Source organism: Barbus barbus (assembly GCF_936440315.1).
Source record: "Barbus barbus genome assembly, chromosome: 4".
NCBI lineage: Eukaryota > Metazoa > Chordata > Actinopteri > Cypriniformes > Cyprinidae > Barbus > Barbus barbus.
This window is the reverse complement of record NC_136732.1, coordinates 31,288,883-31,306,907: the sequence shown is the minus strand read 5'-3', so window position 1 is coordinate 31,306,907 and position 18,025 is coordinate 31,288,883. Positions and strand designations below refer to the sequence as shown.

The 18,025-nt window shown below is 39.4% G+C and overlaps 1 protein-coding gene across 7 annotated transcripts in view; it reads left to right on the top strand.

Annotated features, from left to right (window-relative positions):
- The first annotated feature begins 42 nt into the window (after window positions 1–42).
- The window catches only part of LOC306864438 (ubiquitin carboxyl-terminal hydrolase 7-like), a 26,783-nt gene continuing 8,800 nt past the window's right edge, over window positions 43–18,025 (top strand). The window contains exons 1-16 of one of the 7 annotated variants that reach the window (XM_079408452.1): window positions 43–161; window positions 4,634–4,738; window positions 4,872–5,070; window positions 5,245–5,383; window positions 5,658–5,746; window positions 5,833–5,941; window positions 8,855–8,985; window positions 10,305–10,359; window positions 10,508–10,588; window positions 10,678–10,768; window positions 10,996–11,078; window positions 11,450–11,559; window positions 11,929–12,106; window positions 16,138–16,282; window positions 16,443–16,573; window positions 16,791–16,925. In XM_079408452.1, the coding sequence (XP_079264578.1) occupies window positions 4,696–4,738; window positions 4,872–5,070; window positions 5,245–5,383; window positions 5,658–5,746; window positions 5,833–5,941; window positions 8,855–8,985; window positions 10,305–10,359; window positions 10,508–10,588; window positions 10,678–10,768; window positions 10,996–11,078; window positions 11,450–11,559; window positions 11,929–12,106; window positions 16,138–16,282; window positions 16,443–16,573; window positions 16,791–16,925 (1,719 nt within the window). In that variant the 5' untranslated portion in view covers window positions 43–161; window positions 4,634–4,695. Of the gene's footprint in view, window positions 1,001–1,828; window positions 2,401–4,633; window positions 4,739–4,871; window positions 5,071–5,244; window positions 5,384–5,657; window positions 5,747–5,832; window positions 5,942–8,854; window positions 8,986–10,304; window positions 10,360–10,507; window positions 10,589–10,677; window positions 10,769–10,995; window positions 11,079–11,449; window positions 11,560–11,928; window positions 12,107–16,137; window positions 16,283–16,442; window positions 16,574–16,790; window positions 16,926–18,025 lie in introns of those variants that run through there. The other 6 variants (XM_079408447.1, XM_079408453.1, XM_079408448.1 and 3 more) reach the window with 6 other exon arrangements.

Sequence of the window (18,025 nt, the reverse complement as noted above, 5' to 3'; positions counted from 1 at the left end):
TTAAGTTTCAGTAAACTGTGTCGCGAGGCAGCGTTTGTGTTTCTGTCGCTCGCGGTGTGCGCCACTGTTTGGGTCTCCATGCGGATGTGACATTTCAGAGAGGAGCGCGACCGCCATTTTGAGTTTTACCTCAAACTGAACATCATAAACCACAGGAGCGGGTGAGAGAGGCTCTGGCCGTGACCGGGCAAAATTATATTTTCTCCATTGAATAGCCTTTTGGGATGCAGCTTCTGGGTGAAATTGAGCGTTAGATGTTCAGGTTAGTTTCTCTTGTGATAACGGCGAGGCGAAACGTGGGCATCTTTGTGAGTTTGAACTTATAAATTAGTGCGATTTCACATTAGAGTCTGGTTTGAATGGATAGGTTTTTTCTCCGCTCCCCCCCAGAAGAGGGACAATCGGAGGAGCATACGGACTGGAAATATTGCAGGCAAAGTTGTATTTAAAATAACCTCTCGAAGGCGCATGAGTCGCGCTGTTTCCTCTTATCACTTTAGCGAGCTTCAGCTGGGCTATATCTGTGTTTTTCCCAGCTGCAGGTTGTTGTGAGTTGTATTCGCCCCGCACTTCTACGGGGAGCCGGGGTTTCATTCATCGGGCCTTCGTTAAGCAGAAGCCCGAGGCCACCGACTACCCTTAACCTTAGCATCCCTTCACCCAGGCGCCGAGATTGGGCGAATAGCGAGCAAATACGTCCGCGTTTCTCTGCCTGCTCCCCCACCGGCCTCCCTTCCTCCATCCCCGGCGCTGACAGCAGACAAGGCCGAGGTCGTCTTAGTGCAGGCCCAGCCGCAAAGGCTCGACCTGTTTACCCCACCTCCGACTCCCCAGCAGCCTCTGCCCGCGGAACCGCCACCAGACCGGCCCGAGGGAGACAAAGAGCCCAGGCACCATCCCATCCTAACAGCCGCCGACATGAACCACCATCACACCCAGCAGCAGCAGCAGAAAGCCGGCGAGCAGCAGCTCAGCGAGCCCGAGGACATGGAGATGGAGGGTACGTCAAGGCCTCGTGCAAAATCAAACGCACACAGTCTTTAATTTAACACCACAGCTGACGTTAACACACTAAACCAGATCTTTAACTGTTTATCTACTCAATAGCAAGCCACTCTTTCGCTTGTTTTGACCCCAATAGCTTGTTAAGCTAGCCAGCGGCTAACCATTAACGTTAAGTTAACTAACGTTACCTCGCTGCATGAGGAGTTTAACCAGTCAGCAAAAAGTCCGTTTTATTTTATACTTCTCCTCATTTGAGTCACATTGCCCCGCTACTTTGTTGTTAAAAATCACATAGCGGTTGATTTACTTAAAAAATGCTGTTTGTGTGACAGTTATTTAGTCTTCTATTAGCGTTTGGCTAACGTTAGTGATATGCTGCCTGCATGTGGCGCAGCCCATCTTTAAGCTCCTCTGTCTACCAAATTCATCTGATTATGTAAAAGGAGCCCCTCGGTTACACCTGTAGATCCCGTGGGCAACTTCTCAAAAGCATCCAGGGGCAAATGCTCACAAATAAGCTAAGTTAGTTATTTGGACGGACGAGCCCGTGTTCGCGTGCAGAATGGATAACGTTAAATGTAAGTCCACGGTGCATTGTTTGTGTTGTGATTGAAACGACAGGGAAACGTTTGCTGTTGAAACGATCCTGCAAGAGCATTAAACCGGTCATTTATCCACTAACTAGTTCACGTTTTAATCGGACAGTTTAGTAGTCTTTCAGAACATCTGCTTGCTTAGACATTTCTGAAACGAGTTGCTGCTTCATTGAATGGCTTTCCTCCACAGTCAGCACATCCAAGTGTCTCGCCACCGTTTTTTAACTGTTGAGTGCTAGTGGAGTCAGATAAACAGCATCAGATGATGATTGCTGGACAACAGCACCATTTTGAACTGCAAGTCGCTTCTGAACTAACGTACATAGTCGATGACAGGCTTTCTGCGCGATGCCTAATCGACTAAGTTGCATTTAGCTGTTGCAGTGTCTTATTATTGTGTCGTTATTGGCTTTGGATGCATTCCGCATAGGAAGTTGTGCAGTTCGTTTAGGGGGAGTGGATGGCAGTTTTATTCCAAGATGGTGGACTGTATTTTGCACAGATCAGTGTCTGCGAGGCCTGCTTGCGTCGGTGTTTGTTTATATCTGGATGACTGCGCGGCCCGAGGCGCGTGATGGCTCACCAAAGGATCCACGAACCAAGTAATTCATTTACTCATCGGATAGTGTCGGATGACACGGTTTGCCGAGAATAAGAGCTCGGTTTGCGGAGGGAAACGTTAGCTGCGCGGCTATATATGTTTGGAGGGGGAGGGGGGTAAACGAGCGGATCAGCTTAGAAACGAGTCATTAACGAAGCGTGTTTTTCTCAGTGACACCCTTATTGTTAATAATATGAGGTGAGTACCTATGCTGCCAGTTGTAAATATAGATTTGATGTGATTTAGGGCATCGCAATGATTGTGCGTCAAGGCCAGCGCGTGGGGATCCGCCGATAGCGCGCGGGGATTTTCTGCTGCTTCATTGTATAACGAGTCATGCTGTGGTACCGCTCGCCATTTTTAATGATTACGGTTTGCTTAGCTGTTTTTTTTGGCTCGTGCACACCCGCGATCGCGGTGGGAGCACTCGAAAGGCCATTCAACATGGTTGCGATTTATTACTCATTGCGTTTCTGACGCTAATTTTTGCGCTGCGTTTCATCAAAGTTCTGCAGTGCACGTGTGGGGGCGTTTCTGATGCTGCTGTCCGGAGACCATTCAAGACCTGCACATAATCATCACACCACATATATCACAGGCCTAGGAATGCGCAAATGAAGCGCTGCGTGCTGCTATGAAGCATGCAGGTTGGCCTGTTTTTAATCTCACTCATTCAGGCCTTTCACTGAACGGCAAAATGTCTGGTTCACATTGCATCTGCAAGTGAACCTGTTTGTTTTGTTTTTATATGCGTTTTATGCTGTCTGTACATGCTATTGCAAACGTCCTACTTTCCTCTTCTGAAGTGCTTTGTTGTCTGAAATAATAGGAATCATGCGGGACACCAGGCTAATTCTTGCCTATTTTGAGGGGATATATTATTAAAGGCAAAATGTATCAAAGATGTTTAGTTAAAAATCCAATGGATTCAATTAAAAAGAAAAAAAAGTTGCTTCTCATTCATTAATGGCCATTTATGCATTATCTTCACCATCTGGATTCTGGAAATTAGAGATCCTGGGCTTTCAGGCAAATAAATGTGAATGTGAACATGCATCAAATGGTTTATTTAGACAAATTTTACATGCCTGTTATGGCAAGAGAAAGCCATGTAGATAATGTGGGGGAAAATGAATAAAATTGGCACTACAGCAATAGTTTACTCCTGTGCGGTGTTTAAATGTTATGGTCTGTCCGATTCGGAAACTCAGGCATCGAAGAGTGTCCCAATCGTAAATAGGACTTGAGAGACCATTTATGTCCAATTTCCAACTAGGAAACTTGTATTCATCATGTTGGGAAGTCGTAATTATAGCATCCGTTTGCTCTGAGCGAGATGGCAATGCACCTTTTATGCAAACTGATGATTAAAGAATGTGCTTTCTGTGTGTTTTTGCCCTGTGTTTTTATTCAGTTTATGAAAATGCTGTAAGCACAGTTGTAAAATTCCGATAAAATATCAGGCCTAACTTTTGCAACTTGGATGATTTTATTGTAAATGTAAAAAGTCATGTCAATTATTTCAACATTTACAGACACTGCATCCACTGTATTTTCTCATGACACGCCCCCAACTCACAAACTCGGGTTCAAAGTAAATGTAGAGTTTTCCACTTGTAATTATGACATTGTGGTATGTGCTTAACTAGTAAATATGATCTTTCCGACATGACTTTAATGCATCATCTTTACATGGTGTTTATGCTCACAACAGTCCAAGGTCATCTACAATTTAAGATGCCTTCAGTAGTGCTTCAGAATCTTTGATGGTTATCGATGCAGATTTTGCTTTGTCACTTATGGTGCGTTTCCACTGGCACGCAGCAAGCATTTTCAATTAATTCCTATGGAAGTTGAGCTTAAACGCTTGTGCGGTGCACTATGGGATTGAAAGTGGCGTGGAGAAAGCGTTGAGAGTGGCCGAGAGCATCACAAATGTTGGGCATTCCTCGACTTTATGCAAATATCGAGCGAAAAACGCCAGGCGACAACCAATCACTGTGATAAAATGGAACGCAAAGAGGATGTTAACATTGTTTTTAGAGGCATGTTCTGCCCTAAATTTGACACGCTCCAAAGCAGTGGTGTTGTAGCGTTGCCAGCGGCACTGAGCGCAGATTTGACGCTGTGGAGGAAATGCACCGTTAATTCTCAGTGGTTTAGAATTGTGGTCTGTCTCTTTTTGTTTAGTAAATCAAATATATATGAGGGTACATGAAGTAATTGCTATGTGTAGAGTTACACATGCTAAAATCTGAATGATCATGATCAGTTTTTTGCTGAAAGATGCCCCTTAATGCATTTGGTTTACCTGTTGCACAGTGGATCTGTGGCACCATAATCCGAGTGAGATAGCAAGAAATCTTGTGGGATGAAACCAGTTAACAAGGGAATTTCCAATTTTGACTTTATTTTATTTTTATTTTTTCAGCTGGGGACCCAGATGATCCTCCAAGAATTCCCCAGAATCCAGTCATCAATGGGAACGTGGCTATGGCGGATGGACACAACAACACAGAGGAGGACATGGAGGATGGTAAGAAACACATTGAAGCTCAGCACCAAGCTCATTTTTAAATATATTTTTAATATTCTTTTCAATTTATGAATGAAAGAACATCTGCATATGTAACTTTTTTTATTTTTTATTTTTAAATGTTTCTTAATAGACACAAGCTGGCGCTCGGAAGCCACTTTCCGCTTTGTGGTGGAGCGCTTTAGCAGGCTGAGTGAGTCTGTTCTTAGCCCACCCTGTTTCGTGAGAAATCTGCCCTGGAAGATCATGGTGATGCCCCGCTTTTACCCAGACAGACCTCACCAGAAGAGCGTTGGATTCTTCCTTCAGTGCAATGCTGAGTCAGACTCTACGTAAGCAATCACTGCCTTTACCTTTTCTGGTATAGCGACTTCAGTGATGGCCTTGCATTAATGGACTTCTTTCCTTTTGTGTAAATTTAATACACTGGCTTTTTCTAAATATTTAGCAAGTTTCTTTCTTGGTGTTTTTAAACCAAACCTAATTTGATCCCTCCTTGTTTGAAGGTCCTGGTCATGTCATGCTCAAGCCATGCTCAAAATAATCAACTACAAAGACGATGAGAAATCCTTTAGCCGCCGCATTAGTCACCTGTTCTTCCACAAGGAGAACGACTGGGGCTTTTCCAACTTCATGTCATGGAGTGTAAGTTTACATGTTTTGTATGAATGTCTCTGCTGAGCTGGTGTTATCAGAGGTAGGGCTGGGCGATATATTGCATGTGGATCTCGTCAGTAAAGCTGGTTCCTTGATAGCATTAAATGTCCATCACCTGTTTTCAAATAGAGCGGAATTTAATTCACGGAGCCGTAGTTCACTTACAAGCTACGCAATATCGCTTTCATTATCACATGCGATATATCGCCCAGCCCTAATCAGAGGTGATCAGAGCTAATTAGCTGATGTTGGCTGATTTCAGGATGTGACTGATCCAGAACGGGGCTTTGTGGAGGATGATAAGGTCACTTTTGAGGTCTACGTTCAAGCTGATGCGCCTCACGGTGTGGCGTAAGTCATTTCTTGGTGGCATATGGTGGCATATGGTTTCAGTGTTGCTTTTACAAAGGTAACTGATGTCACTGTTTTACTTACAGCTGGGATTCAAAGAAACACACTGGTTACGTGGGTTTGAAGAATCAAGGAGCCACATGTTACATGAACAGCTTACTACAGACTCTCTTCTTCACAAACCAGCTTCGGAGGGTGAGGCATCTGCCTTTTCATTATCAGAATCAGATTTTTTTTTATAGTATTCCTACAGAATGCAGTATGTACCAGTAAGTCAGCGGTTCTCAATTCCAGTCCTCGGGCACATTTTGTATGTTTCTCTTATCGTTTATATAGACGTTTGTTCTGTTCGAACGAATGTGCCCTGCGAAGTGGACATCACAGGATATTCCACCATGACTCCAATTCGAAGCGAACGCATGTTCCATTCAAAGTGCATTGAAGTGTGCGAGACGTGAATTTAAATGGTATATATTTACAGAGGTATATTATGTCACACTCGTCCGTGTGTGAAGACGTTGCGCAGCGCAAATCCATGAATGAATGTTCTGAAGTGAAGTAAACTTCAACGGATTTCCCCTGCTCCGGGAGTAGGGAGCAATGAACACTGTGTAGGGACCATGTCAATCGGAACACAGTTCATGCACGGAGCTCACTTCTGATGAGCAGATTATCTGAATCAGTCGTTAACAAACAGAGACATGCAAAATATGCAGAGCGGTGGGGGGCGCGATGTCTGGAATTGAGAACCGCTGCAGTAAGTAGATGACATTTGTTTTGGATGTGCTGCGCATTTAGCTTCATTACTGGGTGTGTAATTTCATGACTATTAAAAATACAATTCCTACTTTGCAAATTGATTTTCCTTGCTGTAAGTTCCAATGAAATATAACCTCTTTTCCAACTCCATCCCTCACCTAACCGAAATGGATACATTATGTTGAGAGGCTGAGATGTAGTTTGTGCTCCGGTGCAGCCAACTGTGGCACTATTTTGAATCTTTTATTGGTAATATTTGGTTCTTATTAGAGTCATACATCTCTCTGAATGGGGATCTACTTTATGCTGTAAAGAAAATGTCAAATGATAAGAGAAAATCTTGATAATCATCAGTGCGTCCAAGTGCTGGCAGAGCACATTTTCTCTATGCATCGATTACAAACCCTGACGATGCGTGTGCATCGATCTTGAAACATGGATTTCTGAATCGTGAATCGTCGATTTCGGACAGTAATTGATTTAAAACGATTTCTATAGCGATTCAATGCTTTCAAAATATATACACATGAAATTACAAGCACGAATTAATGGAGACCTTGAACAGCGTTGTTCGTGCCCTCAGATCTCTCCATGACGCGCTCCACTATTAACTGTCTGTCACAGGATTGCGCTCACGCTCCGTTCGTCTCACTGAAAATTTTGAGCAGCCTATGTGTGATCTCTCCTTAGCAGTACTGGCCACGAGTACTAAAGTAAAGTAGTTTTACTTTTCTGTAGTTTTTCAATGGCTCTCGGTCATACCGTCGACATTACCTGAGCAGTCGATGTCTGTGCATTTATTGCATGGACAGAGCAAAAATATAAGTGTCTAAAACATACGCACGGTTCCATTGAATGATAAATGTGTTTTAACAATGTCATTGAAGTGAATGTATGAAGAAAATTCATAACAACCTTGAAATAAGAGCGCAAGTTTTATCTGTTAATCAGATGCATGAAAGTAGCGTTCGTTGCTATAACAAACAGACATCGGGCACGTTTACTTTCAGAATCATCATTTGCTGATGGAAAGAAGTTAAATAGTATAGCGTTTTATTTTATGAAAATTAGAAGTTTTCGCACTGAAAGAGAAGTGATCTCACGCTCAGAGCTTAAGACGTGCCAGGAAATGCCTAATATGGACAAAGGCATCTATCGCTGCAGCTAAGCTGAATAAAAAGCAGAATGATCTGAAGAAGACAAACACAAAGTTTTATGTATGATGCAGTGCTAATTGACATAATTTACTATAGTACAGAAACTATAAAGTATATTTTCTACCTTATTCTGTGCAGAAAAGTGAAATAATTGTTTGTAGTATACAAACCAATCATGAAATTGCCATTAGGAAAAAATTATAGATTACAAATGATTGATTATTGTCCAGCAGTGTATTTGATTTCTTATAGCAAATTCAAAGTAAGAGATGAGAGAAAATAATTTCTTGTAAAAATTAATTTCCACATCTGCAATGTCATGCCATAGCAGCATTAAACAATCAGCTAACAATGGGGACGATTGTTTTTAGTTTTTATTTTCTCTGACTCTATAAAGGTCACTGTGTAATTTGCCCCGACTAAGCATATAAAGAATTTAGAAGCATTTAAATAATCCTGTGAACGCACTTAAAGAATGCAGAATTGAATCGTTAAAATCAAATCGAATTTAATTGTGAATCATCTCTAGTCGAATAAAAATTGTTCTTGAATTGAATCGAAAACCTATTCGCTGTCTACTCAAAAATTCACAGCCTAATGATGACCAAATCTGCAGTTATTTGATCAATCAGTAAATCATACAGTAAAAAATACTTTAAAATGTTTTCTATTTGAATTATATTTATTTAAAATGATTCCAGTAATGGCATTACTCCTGTTTTTAGTGCCACATGACCCCTCAGAATTTGTTGTAATATGCTAAATTGGTGCTCAAGATACATTTGTTGTTGTTGAAAACGGTTGTCTTTGTGAATGCGTTCTTTCAAGGTCTTTAATGAACTAAGTCCAAAAGAACAGCTTTAGTTTGAAATTTGTTTTTAAACAAATCTTTACTGTCACTTTTGATCAATCTAATGTGTCCTTGCTTAAACGTAGCATTTTTTTTTTTTTTAAGGATTACCGTCTCTACTTTTGAATGGTACTATTTAGAAAATGTTATTGCATGTGCTTTTATGTGACGTTAGTATACTTTCCAAGTTGACTGTAAGCTGTAGTTCAATACAAGGTTTTTTTTTTTTTTTGTAGTACTGATTTTTGCATATTGTTCATTATATAATATTTTAGTTTTCAGAAGAAAAGTAAAGGTTGATGCTGTGCATTTGTCAGAACCTGCTTTGGTTTTGCTTCCTAGGCGGTTTATATGATGCCTACTGAGGGAGATGATTCCTCTAAAAGTGTTCCCCTCGCCCTGCAGAGGGTGTTCTATGAGCTCCAACACAGCGATAAGCCTGTTGGGACAAAGAAGCTGACTAAGTCGTTTGGGTAGGTTTTGTTCTGAATGTTCAGTTTATTAGCACTATGAATCAGGCACTGACACATGACACGTCTGCAAGTTGACATTCTTGTGCGAGATGTGAAGTGAGTTTTGTGTTCCTTGTCTTTGAATGTTTTGTGCTCAGTTGTTGATGTTCTTGTTAATTTTTCTGAATTGCAAATCCATTTAATCCCAGATTTTCTTTCCAATTAAGTGTGCTATTTGTATGTTTCTAATTATTCTAGCCATGATGCATTAAAGGCTTTTTTGATTTTTTGCTTGACTTTGAGTGAACTTAAGTTAGCATATTCCAAAATGAAACAAACTACACTTTTTTTTTTTTTTTTTTCTCTTGATTTCAGTTCTTACTGGTGGAAATCCTATAGAAAGTTTAATAAGGCCCTCTAAAGCCTGGCTCACACTGCGATTTTGGACACGATTTGGTCGTCTGAGACAAATTTAGAAAATCCTAAAAGATTCCTATAATCCTAGGCTAAAATCGGTTGTGTAGATCGCTGGTTTGACATGTTCACCGACAGCCGATTAATGGCCATTGCGATAAATTTTTTCCTCCGATTAAATTCTGGCAGTGTCAGAAGATTTCAGACACTTTCCTGCAGTGTGACATCTCCTACGACGACCGTCAAACCAAGAACCAATAGGAGCACTGAACTTGATGACGCAATTAGCGTGACAACTTCAAACTTCAACTTCGTTATTTGTAAAAACAATATATGTACAAAGTAAAGTTTACTTAAAGTTTATTTATTAAGGGGCAGGATGTTTAAACTCGAATAACAAAATTACCTCAAGTTCGCTCTGTAGAACTGGAAGTCCATAAAGTCCTCTTTTGACCAGCCATGACTTGCTCCACACACGTCGTCTTTTTCGGGGGTTTTTTTAACATCAAGGCATGTAATTAATAAAACTAACGCTACACGTTGCTGTTGTTTGCTAGCTACCATTATAGCGAGAGAACGCGGGTCACGTATTGATGACGTACGTCCGTTTTTGTCGCGTCTTGACTGTCGTACAGTCTGACATTAAGACAACTGAGATCCTACAGTCTGACATGGGGATTATGTTCGTACAGTGTGACAAGCAACAATCGCAAAAGACTATTAAAAATCGCACAGTGTGAGCCCGGCTTAAAACATTGAAAGCAATTAATAGTTTAATCGAGGAGTATTTGGCCAAGATGTTATGCTGGCAGATGACTTGTTTGTTTTTGGGTGCTAATGCCATTGTATAAATATTCATAGTCAGTCATGTGACTGTTTACCCTTTATCTACACATGTTTACATTTTGAAATGTCTTTTTCCGCAGATGGGAGACTCTAGACAGTTTCATGCAGCATGATGTACAGGAACTGTGCCGAGTGGTGAGTAGCCTGAACTCCATGGATCCACTTGGATCCTTCTCTTCTAATTCATTGATCAATTGAGGGATTAGTCATGTCAGATTGGATGAACGTGATTTGGGTCCAACCATTGTGTGATTTGTTTTTATTTTATTTTTTTTTTGTTTAGCTGTTGGACAATGTGGAGAACAAGATGAAAGGAACTTGTGTGGAGGGCACAATCCCAAAGCTCTTCCGGGGGAAGATGGTGGTAAGTCACCCGGACTCTCTCTGTGGTTTCGCTGTACATCTGATTCATTTATTCAGCCTCACCACATTTGGGTGTTTTCTCCATTTCAGTCCTACATCCAGTGTAAGCATGTGGACTATCGGTCAGAAAGAATAGAGGATTACTACGACATCCAACTCAGCATAAAAGGAAAGAAAAACAGTAAGTGTGGCTTTCTCTGTCTTGCTGTCCTCCCTTCTGTTCCAGGAAGGCCTTTATTCTAGTGTGGTCTATAAATGTATACATTTTCCGACATCTTGCAACTGAGTTCCAGGACAAATTCAGCTCGAGACGGTCTCAAGATACTATTTCATAATGTTGTGTAGGACTGCACACAGTATTGGCTTTATTTGTGTTGAGGTTACTAATGCACCTTCTCTGCCCTGCAGTCTTTGAGTCATTCAAGGATTATGTGGCAGTGGAACAGCTGGATGGGGATAACAAATACGATGCAGGGGAGCATGGTCTACAGGTGAGGGGTTTGCATACATCACCCTCCGATGCTAACCAACCCTAAAAAAGCAGTCACGTTTAACTTAGTCATCTCAAAAGATGCTAGAAAGTTCATGTGAGGGACACAAGGTGAAAAATTCCCCATTTAGAATGCACATTGGATTCAAGTTTGTTGAGCATTTAACATGCAAATTTGCAGCATTTACTATTATAAAGTGATATCTAAGAGGTGCGTTGATAACCTATTGACAATGGACAACGAACCTACTTAAAACTTTGAAGTCTTGCTGATGTGACTGCAGTTTAACAATTTGCATCTTGTTGTGCCTGATATATATTTAAATTCATTGTTCTGGAGTTTTGACTATTTGTGGTTCATTTTTCTTTTAGGAAGCGGAGAAGGGTGTAAAGTTCCTGACCTTCCCTCCTATTCTGCACCTACAGCTCATGAGGTTCATGTACGACCCTCAGACTGACCAAAATATTAAGATAAATGACAGGTAAATTAATATTTTTTTTAATGTAAAAATGTTCTAATCTGTGTGTAATATCTGCTGTTTTTACATCAAAAGAAATACCATTTGCAGTGACATTTTTAAAGTAAATTCTGTGATGGCCGAAATAAGCATTATGGTTTATGGGTGGTCTGAATAAATGCGTGCCATGCAGAGAGGGAGATTACGCTCTTAAAATATCTTTGAGAGTGACTCATCTAAATGATGTTTGTCGGCTGAACACATACTTGAATATGGACTGGAGGGTACATTTTAAGATACACACTCTTTCTGGCATAATCTCTTGCTCACTTTCACTCATATGATGTTAGAGAAATTGAGGCTGAGCCTGATACTTGATGATGTGCCCCACAGGTTTGAATTCCCAGAGCAGTTACCTCTGGATGAGTTTCTGCAGAAGCCAGATGTTAAAGACCCGGCCAACTACATTCTCCATGCTGTGTTGGTGCACAGCGGAGACAACCACGGGGGCCACTACGTCGTCTACCTTAATCCTAAAGGAGACGGCAAAGTGAGTGTCACCGCACCAATAGTGAGAACCTTTTATTTCAGGGGTCCTTTTTTTTTTTTTTGGTGGTGGTGGTTAATGGGTTGGCTTTGTGGGTGGTTTGTGGTTGCATGATTTTTTTTTTTATATATATTATTAAAGTAAAACCTTAAAGCATTGGAGGGCTCCAGACTGAGACTGAATTTTGGTGTTTTATGCATATTGAGCATAAATATATCTACAAGTGACTGTTTCCTTAAATAATAAGGAATGTTTCCTAAGCACCAAATCAGCATATCAGAATGATTTCAGAAGGATCATGTGGCAGTGAAGACTGGCGTAATGGCTGCTTTGCCATCACAGGAATTAGGGATGCAAGATAATGGCTTTAATTGTAAATATCGGCATTGTTCCGATATGAAAAATTATGCCGATATGTCTTGCCAATAAGAGGAATATGTTAACTCACATGTGCTCAAGGTGTTCTAGTGATTAGGGATGCAACGATACCATTTTTTCAGAACTGATCCGATCCGATATCCATAAACGACGCAAACCACAGGCATCTTGAGTTTCTGCTACTGATTCCTATGGAGAAAAAATTACTTCCTGCCCTCCAGCTGCATTTCGCGCCACAGCAATGACGTCGTGTGCAAACAACCTAATGCAGAGCGGCACAAATTATAAGTCACATTTAATGACTTAAATATTCTTCAGAAGACTTGAAATATAGTGCACGAAAACGTTATGGTGCTTTATAATGTTTTTGTACCTTTCGTGGGGCTCAACAATAACAGAATAGTATACGCACAATATCAGATTTGGATCGGTCTCGTCTGACCGATACCCGATCCGAAGAAAATTACCGTATTGGAGCTGATACCGATCCTGAGTATCGGATCGATGCCTTTAAGTGTGGCTCATTCTTAAAGCAAAGTTTTGTCTGAATGATTAGACTCACTCTTTTGGATCGCTGCAATTAATCTGTGAAAGCATGTACAGAATGATGTATGATAGAGTAAACCGTAATAGCACGTGCAGCGGCAGCAGTGACAACCTCCCCCAGGTCCTACCACCCGTTTGGTAAGGAGTTTTAATCTGTAGGGGGCACTGTTGTCCTACTTGTAATTAAATTAAAAGTGAAATGAGCCTACACAAATAACATTTAGACTGTTTACTGATTAAATAAAGCAGTAATTCATGTCACAAAATGAGAATGTTTTGTTTAAAGGTCAGAAGCTATAGCTTAAAGGAAAAAAAAATCACAAACATGTACACTTGTAAATTAATTTATATATACTGATTATTCATTAATGTGTAATATGTTTTATTTTTTAAATGAATCATAAGCTCTAAAAGATTTTCAGAATTTTTACAACTCTTTTGCTTTAGACCAAATGTCTACAAATGTTAGATGATAAATCTTAAAATAAAATGTTAGGGTTAACACTGCATCCTCCTGGGGGGGAATGCAGGGATTGAAGCTATGAAAATAACTATAAATAAACTATTAATGTACTGTCAAAAAAACTTCATTGTTTGTTTAATTCTAACAAATAAGTTCTTGTTAAAAGCTAACAAAAAATATATATATATTTTGCTTATTTCTGCACAAGAGAGACTTGGTGTTGCTTCCAAACAAAAGGAAATATATCGTTATCGCCCAAAATAAGTTGAAAAATATCGGCATATTGGCAAAAATCCAATATCGTGTATCCCAATATCGAATAAATTACATTTTAAAATGTATTCAAATAGAAAATGGTAAATCATTATTCCAATCACCACTATTATTATTATTATTATTTTTTTGTTTTATTTTTTTATTATTATTCAATAAATGCAGGCTTGGGGAGCATAAGAGACTTATTTAAAAAACAAAATTGTACATTTTGTTTAGAGATCGACCGAAATATTGATTTACCTATATTTTTCTCTATTTAAGCGGTTTACCATAATTGGATATCGGTTTTGTAATATCGGATTCACCAATAAACGCCGCCATCTTGTGGGCGTCTGAGGGGAGACGAGACAACAACGGCGTACACGGGTACTTGATTTGCTGTAGTTAACTTTATTTAGCACAAAAGCCATTAATGCACAAATTAGATGTATTACATACATGCCTGATATGTAGTTTATGCAACTTGGCTCTAAGAAATAAGATGATCTGTCAAGCCCTGTCCCAAAAAAGACTAACTTTGCCTGAATTAAATAACAGAGCCGTGAATTAGCGCATGTTGGAAATAAAAGCGCTGAATTTAATTCTCTCTCTGTTGTCTATATGCTCATCATTAGTCTTGTGAAGCCGCTTTTATATTACTGTTCACTCAGCGGGTTGATGCTCAAGAAATGACCCAGCACAGCCACTTCATGTAACTTTTGAAATTAACACTTACTATATAACCATTATTTCGCTTATAAACATCTAAATAAATACAACTCTATGGAAAGAATTGATTATTATTTCTGCGATCGATCGCCGTTTGAGTATAGTTCTGTGTCAATGCATAGATAAACCGTGCTGTCAGCAGCATAATTTAGAATGACAAAATGTATAACATGCCAGCTGAGAAATGCAATAAAATACAATTTGTTATATTCCAGAGAAATATAACACAATATTATTCTGTGAATTAATGTTATCCAGTGACTTATTCTTCACTCTTTAGCCTATTAAACAGCTTATAAACCTACTAAAACTGTAGTTAAAAATGAAGTTGGTATGACTCCTGTCCTTTATTTTCTCCATTTGAAAATGTTAGACATTCTACATTTATTTTGCTTACTGCTAATATTATTGTTGCTGCTGATGCTTTTTATAAATAAAATATTTTTTTTATTGTTGTAATATTAAATTTAACATAAAACTGCTAATTCTCAAAACATTTTTGAAGATGACAGGAGGAAAAACCAAAGTGAAGTATGGACTTCACAGAGTCATTTACTTTATAACAGTAAATAAATATCGGTTCTGCATATCGGTTATCAGACACATAAACATGTAAATAATTGGTATCGGTTATAAAACTAATCACTAATTTTGTTCAGCCTGTCAGTCCAAATCTGATTTTTGTTCATATCTGTTTGGAATTTGATCATATTTAGTAAGTGTGAATGTCAAAAACATGAAATATGAAAACATGATTTTTACTAATGTTTCAAGCTACATTCCTTTTGAAATCCTGTTCAAATTGCATTTTTGTAAATTTGTTTCCGTCTGACCGTGACTTTCTCATGCCACACAAAATGTAAACGCATCAGACTTTGTTTGTAGAAATCAAGTAAATTTTGCCCTCATCATGCTAAATGTCTTTGCAGAAACAAGGTTGGGTTATTGTGATGTGCAAGTCAAGCAGAAAATAACATTATAGAGGTTGTCTAAACACAACTGAGTTTTAAGACTGCCAGAGACGGCAGGATGGAATAAAGCTGCGCATCCCAGTTTTCTACATTTCTGCCACTGCCTCATAAGATGGCAACGTGTTGTCATGGAGTAAGACAACATCTACATGCAAACTGTCTGGACAGATGCGATACACAGTCCGGGCAATCAGTCATTTAAATCAGATTTCAATAGAGGAAACGCAAATAAACCGATTTGGACAGACATTCTGAAGAACGCTTTACCAGCCCCAAATGTTTGACTGGTAGTGTACTTATCGAATAAAAATGTTTTTAAAAAATCCTTTAGCCTTTGTCATCTTGATGCTACAGGGGCAGAGCACTACTTATGGCAACAAAGCTTCAGCAGACAGAGTTTGCTTGCAGAGTTCTGGCTTGTTCCGTTCCTCATTCTCCTTTCTAGTCATTTCCGGCTTCCGGTCCCACTAAGAATTCTAAAACAATTCCTTGAACACTATTTGAATATTTACAATATTACATCACACCAACAAAAATGCTACCAAATCAGTTTTCTTGTTAGTCTGGAGCCCTGCACTGTTTTTTACTACTTGTAGTGTTTAGTCTGGTGTCTTGACACTTGACACTTGTTTGATCTTCTGTGAAGTGGTTCATGAAATTCATTCCCACATGCTTTCATCATTTTTTTTAATATTTGTTTGTTCCTCTTGCAGTGGTGTAAGTTCGATGATGACGTCGTTTCACGGTGCACTAAAGAAGAGGCCATTGAACACAATTACGGTGGTCACGATGACGACTTGTCAGTGCGTCACTGCACCAACGCTTACATGTTGGTGTACATCAGAGAGTCCAAGCTCAGTGAGTGGCATTATTTATGTGTATATATATATATATATATATATATATATATATATATACATACACACAAACAAACACCTATTTGCACCTGCTGTGACTACCATGGCTAGTGTTTTTCCCTATGTCCATCTGTGCTCATAAGTGCTGTTGTCATGTCCAGGTGAGGTCTTGCAGCCGGTCACAGACATAGATATCCCTCAGCAGCTGGTTGAGAGGCTGCAGGAGGAGAAGAGGGTGGAAGCCCAGAAGAGAAAAGAGAGGCAGGAGGCTCACCTTTACATGCAAGTACAGGTATGGAGTCACGTAACGCCCGATTAAATCAGTCACGCTTGTTTATTCAAATGTCCTGTCTGAATGGGCGATGTATTGGTCCACTTGGTGTGGCAGGTAAAATGGGTCATTTCAGGTCTTGTTTGCAAAGATTTGTTTAGATTGTGAGATTGGGCTTTGTTATATAATTCTATTCTACTTTGTTTGTTTAACAAATGTTAGCTCTCTCTTCCTGTAGATGGTGACAGAAGACCAGTTCTGTGGGCATCAGGGCAACGACATGTATGATGAAGAGAAAGTAAAATACACAGTGTTCAAGGTTCTGAAGAGCTCCACTCTGGCTGAGTTTGTTCAGAACCTCTCACAGACCATGGTGAGACTTTACTTGACTGAAACTTTGTTTAGCCAGATTTATTTACAAATTTATTCATTGACAATGCAAAATGCCTTGCCAAAATGTCAGCCAATAAATACTTGTACTGTACAACTGTAGATTTATTGGTCAGCAAATTGTCAGTTGGCTACAAACACTTGTCATTATTCCATTTTTGTTAATGGTTTAATATGACTCGTAATGATGATCTCTGCAATCTTACCTTTGCAAAGCAGTTATTAATACCTTACCATAATACCTTAACTTCAAAAAAGTCAACCAGCTGTTTAAAATAAATTTAGCTTTTAACATCACACAGGAAATGCGTGAGCAAACAGCAAAAGGATAATCCTGCTACAGTAACCACATTATTTATTAATGCTGCAAAGCATTCTGGGAGTTTGCAAATCCTCCAGCAGTATTGTCTATTACAGGGGTGCCCAAACTCGGTCCTGGAGGGCTGGTGTCCAGAGTTTAGCTCCAACTTGCCTCAACACACCACCTGTATGGACGTTTCTAGTATGCCTAGGAAGAGCTTGGTTAGCTGCTTCAGGTGTGTTTAATTAGGGTTGGAGCTAAAATCTGCAGGGCACCGGCCCTTCAGGACAGAGTTTGGACAGCCCTGGTCTATTATGAAATAGATTTTTTATTTTTTTTAGTTTGTTAGGCTAGTTTGGACAACGTTGTTCTAGCTTGCCAATTTAGGCATCAGAACATCATCATGTTCATTAGGGATGGGACGATACACCTACCTCCCGATTCGATACTATCATGATACTTGGGTGCCGATACGATATGTATTGCCAATTTCGATTATACAAGTATTGTGATTCGATATTGCTTTGTGTTGCGTGCGATTTTTGGTTTTTAACTCTAGACCATGGGAAAAGTTGAATGATACACTAAATATTCTGACTGCCACAATTTAAAAAAACATGCATCTTAGCAGTTACTATTGCGATTCAATAGTACAATTTATTGTTTTGTTTTTTTTGCTTATTAAAGACTAGACAATGGAAAATAGTTTATAGAAATTATAAGGAGACTGTATATGATGAGTCATATTAACAAAAACAATGCATCACATCTTTCTAAACTTT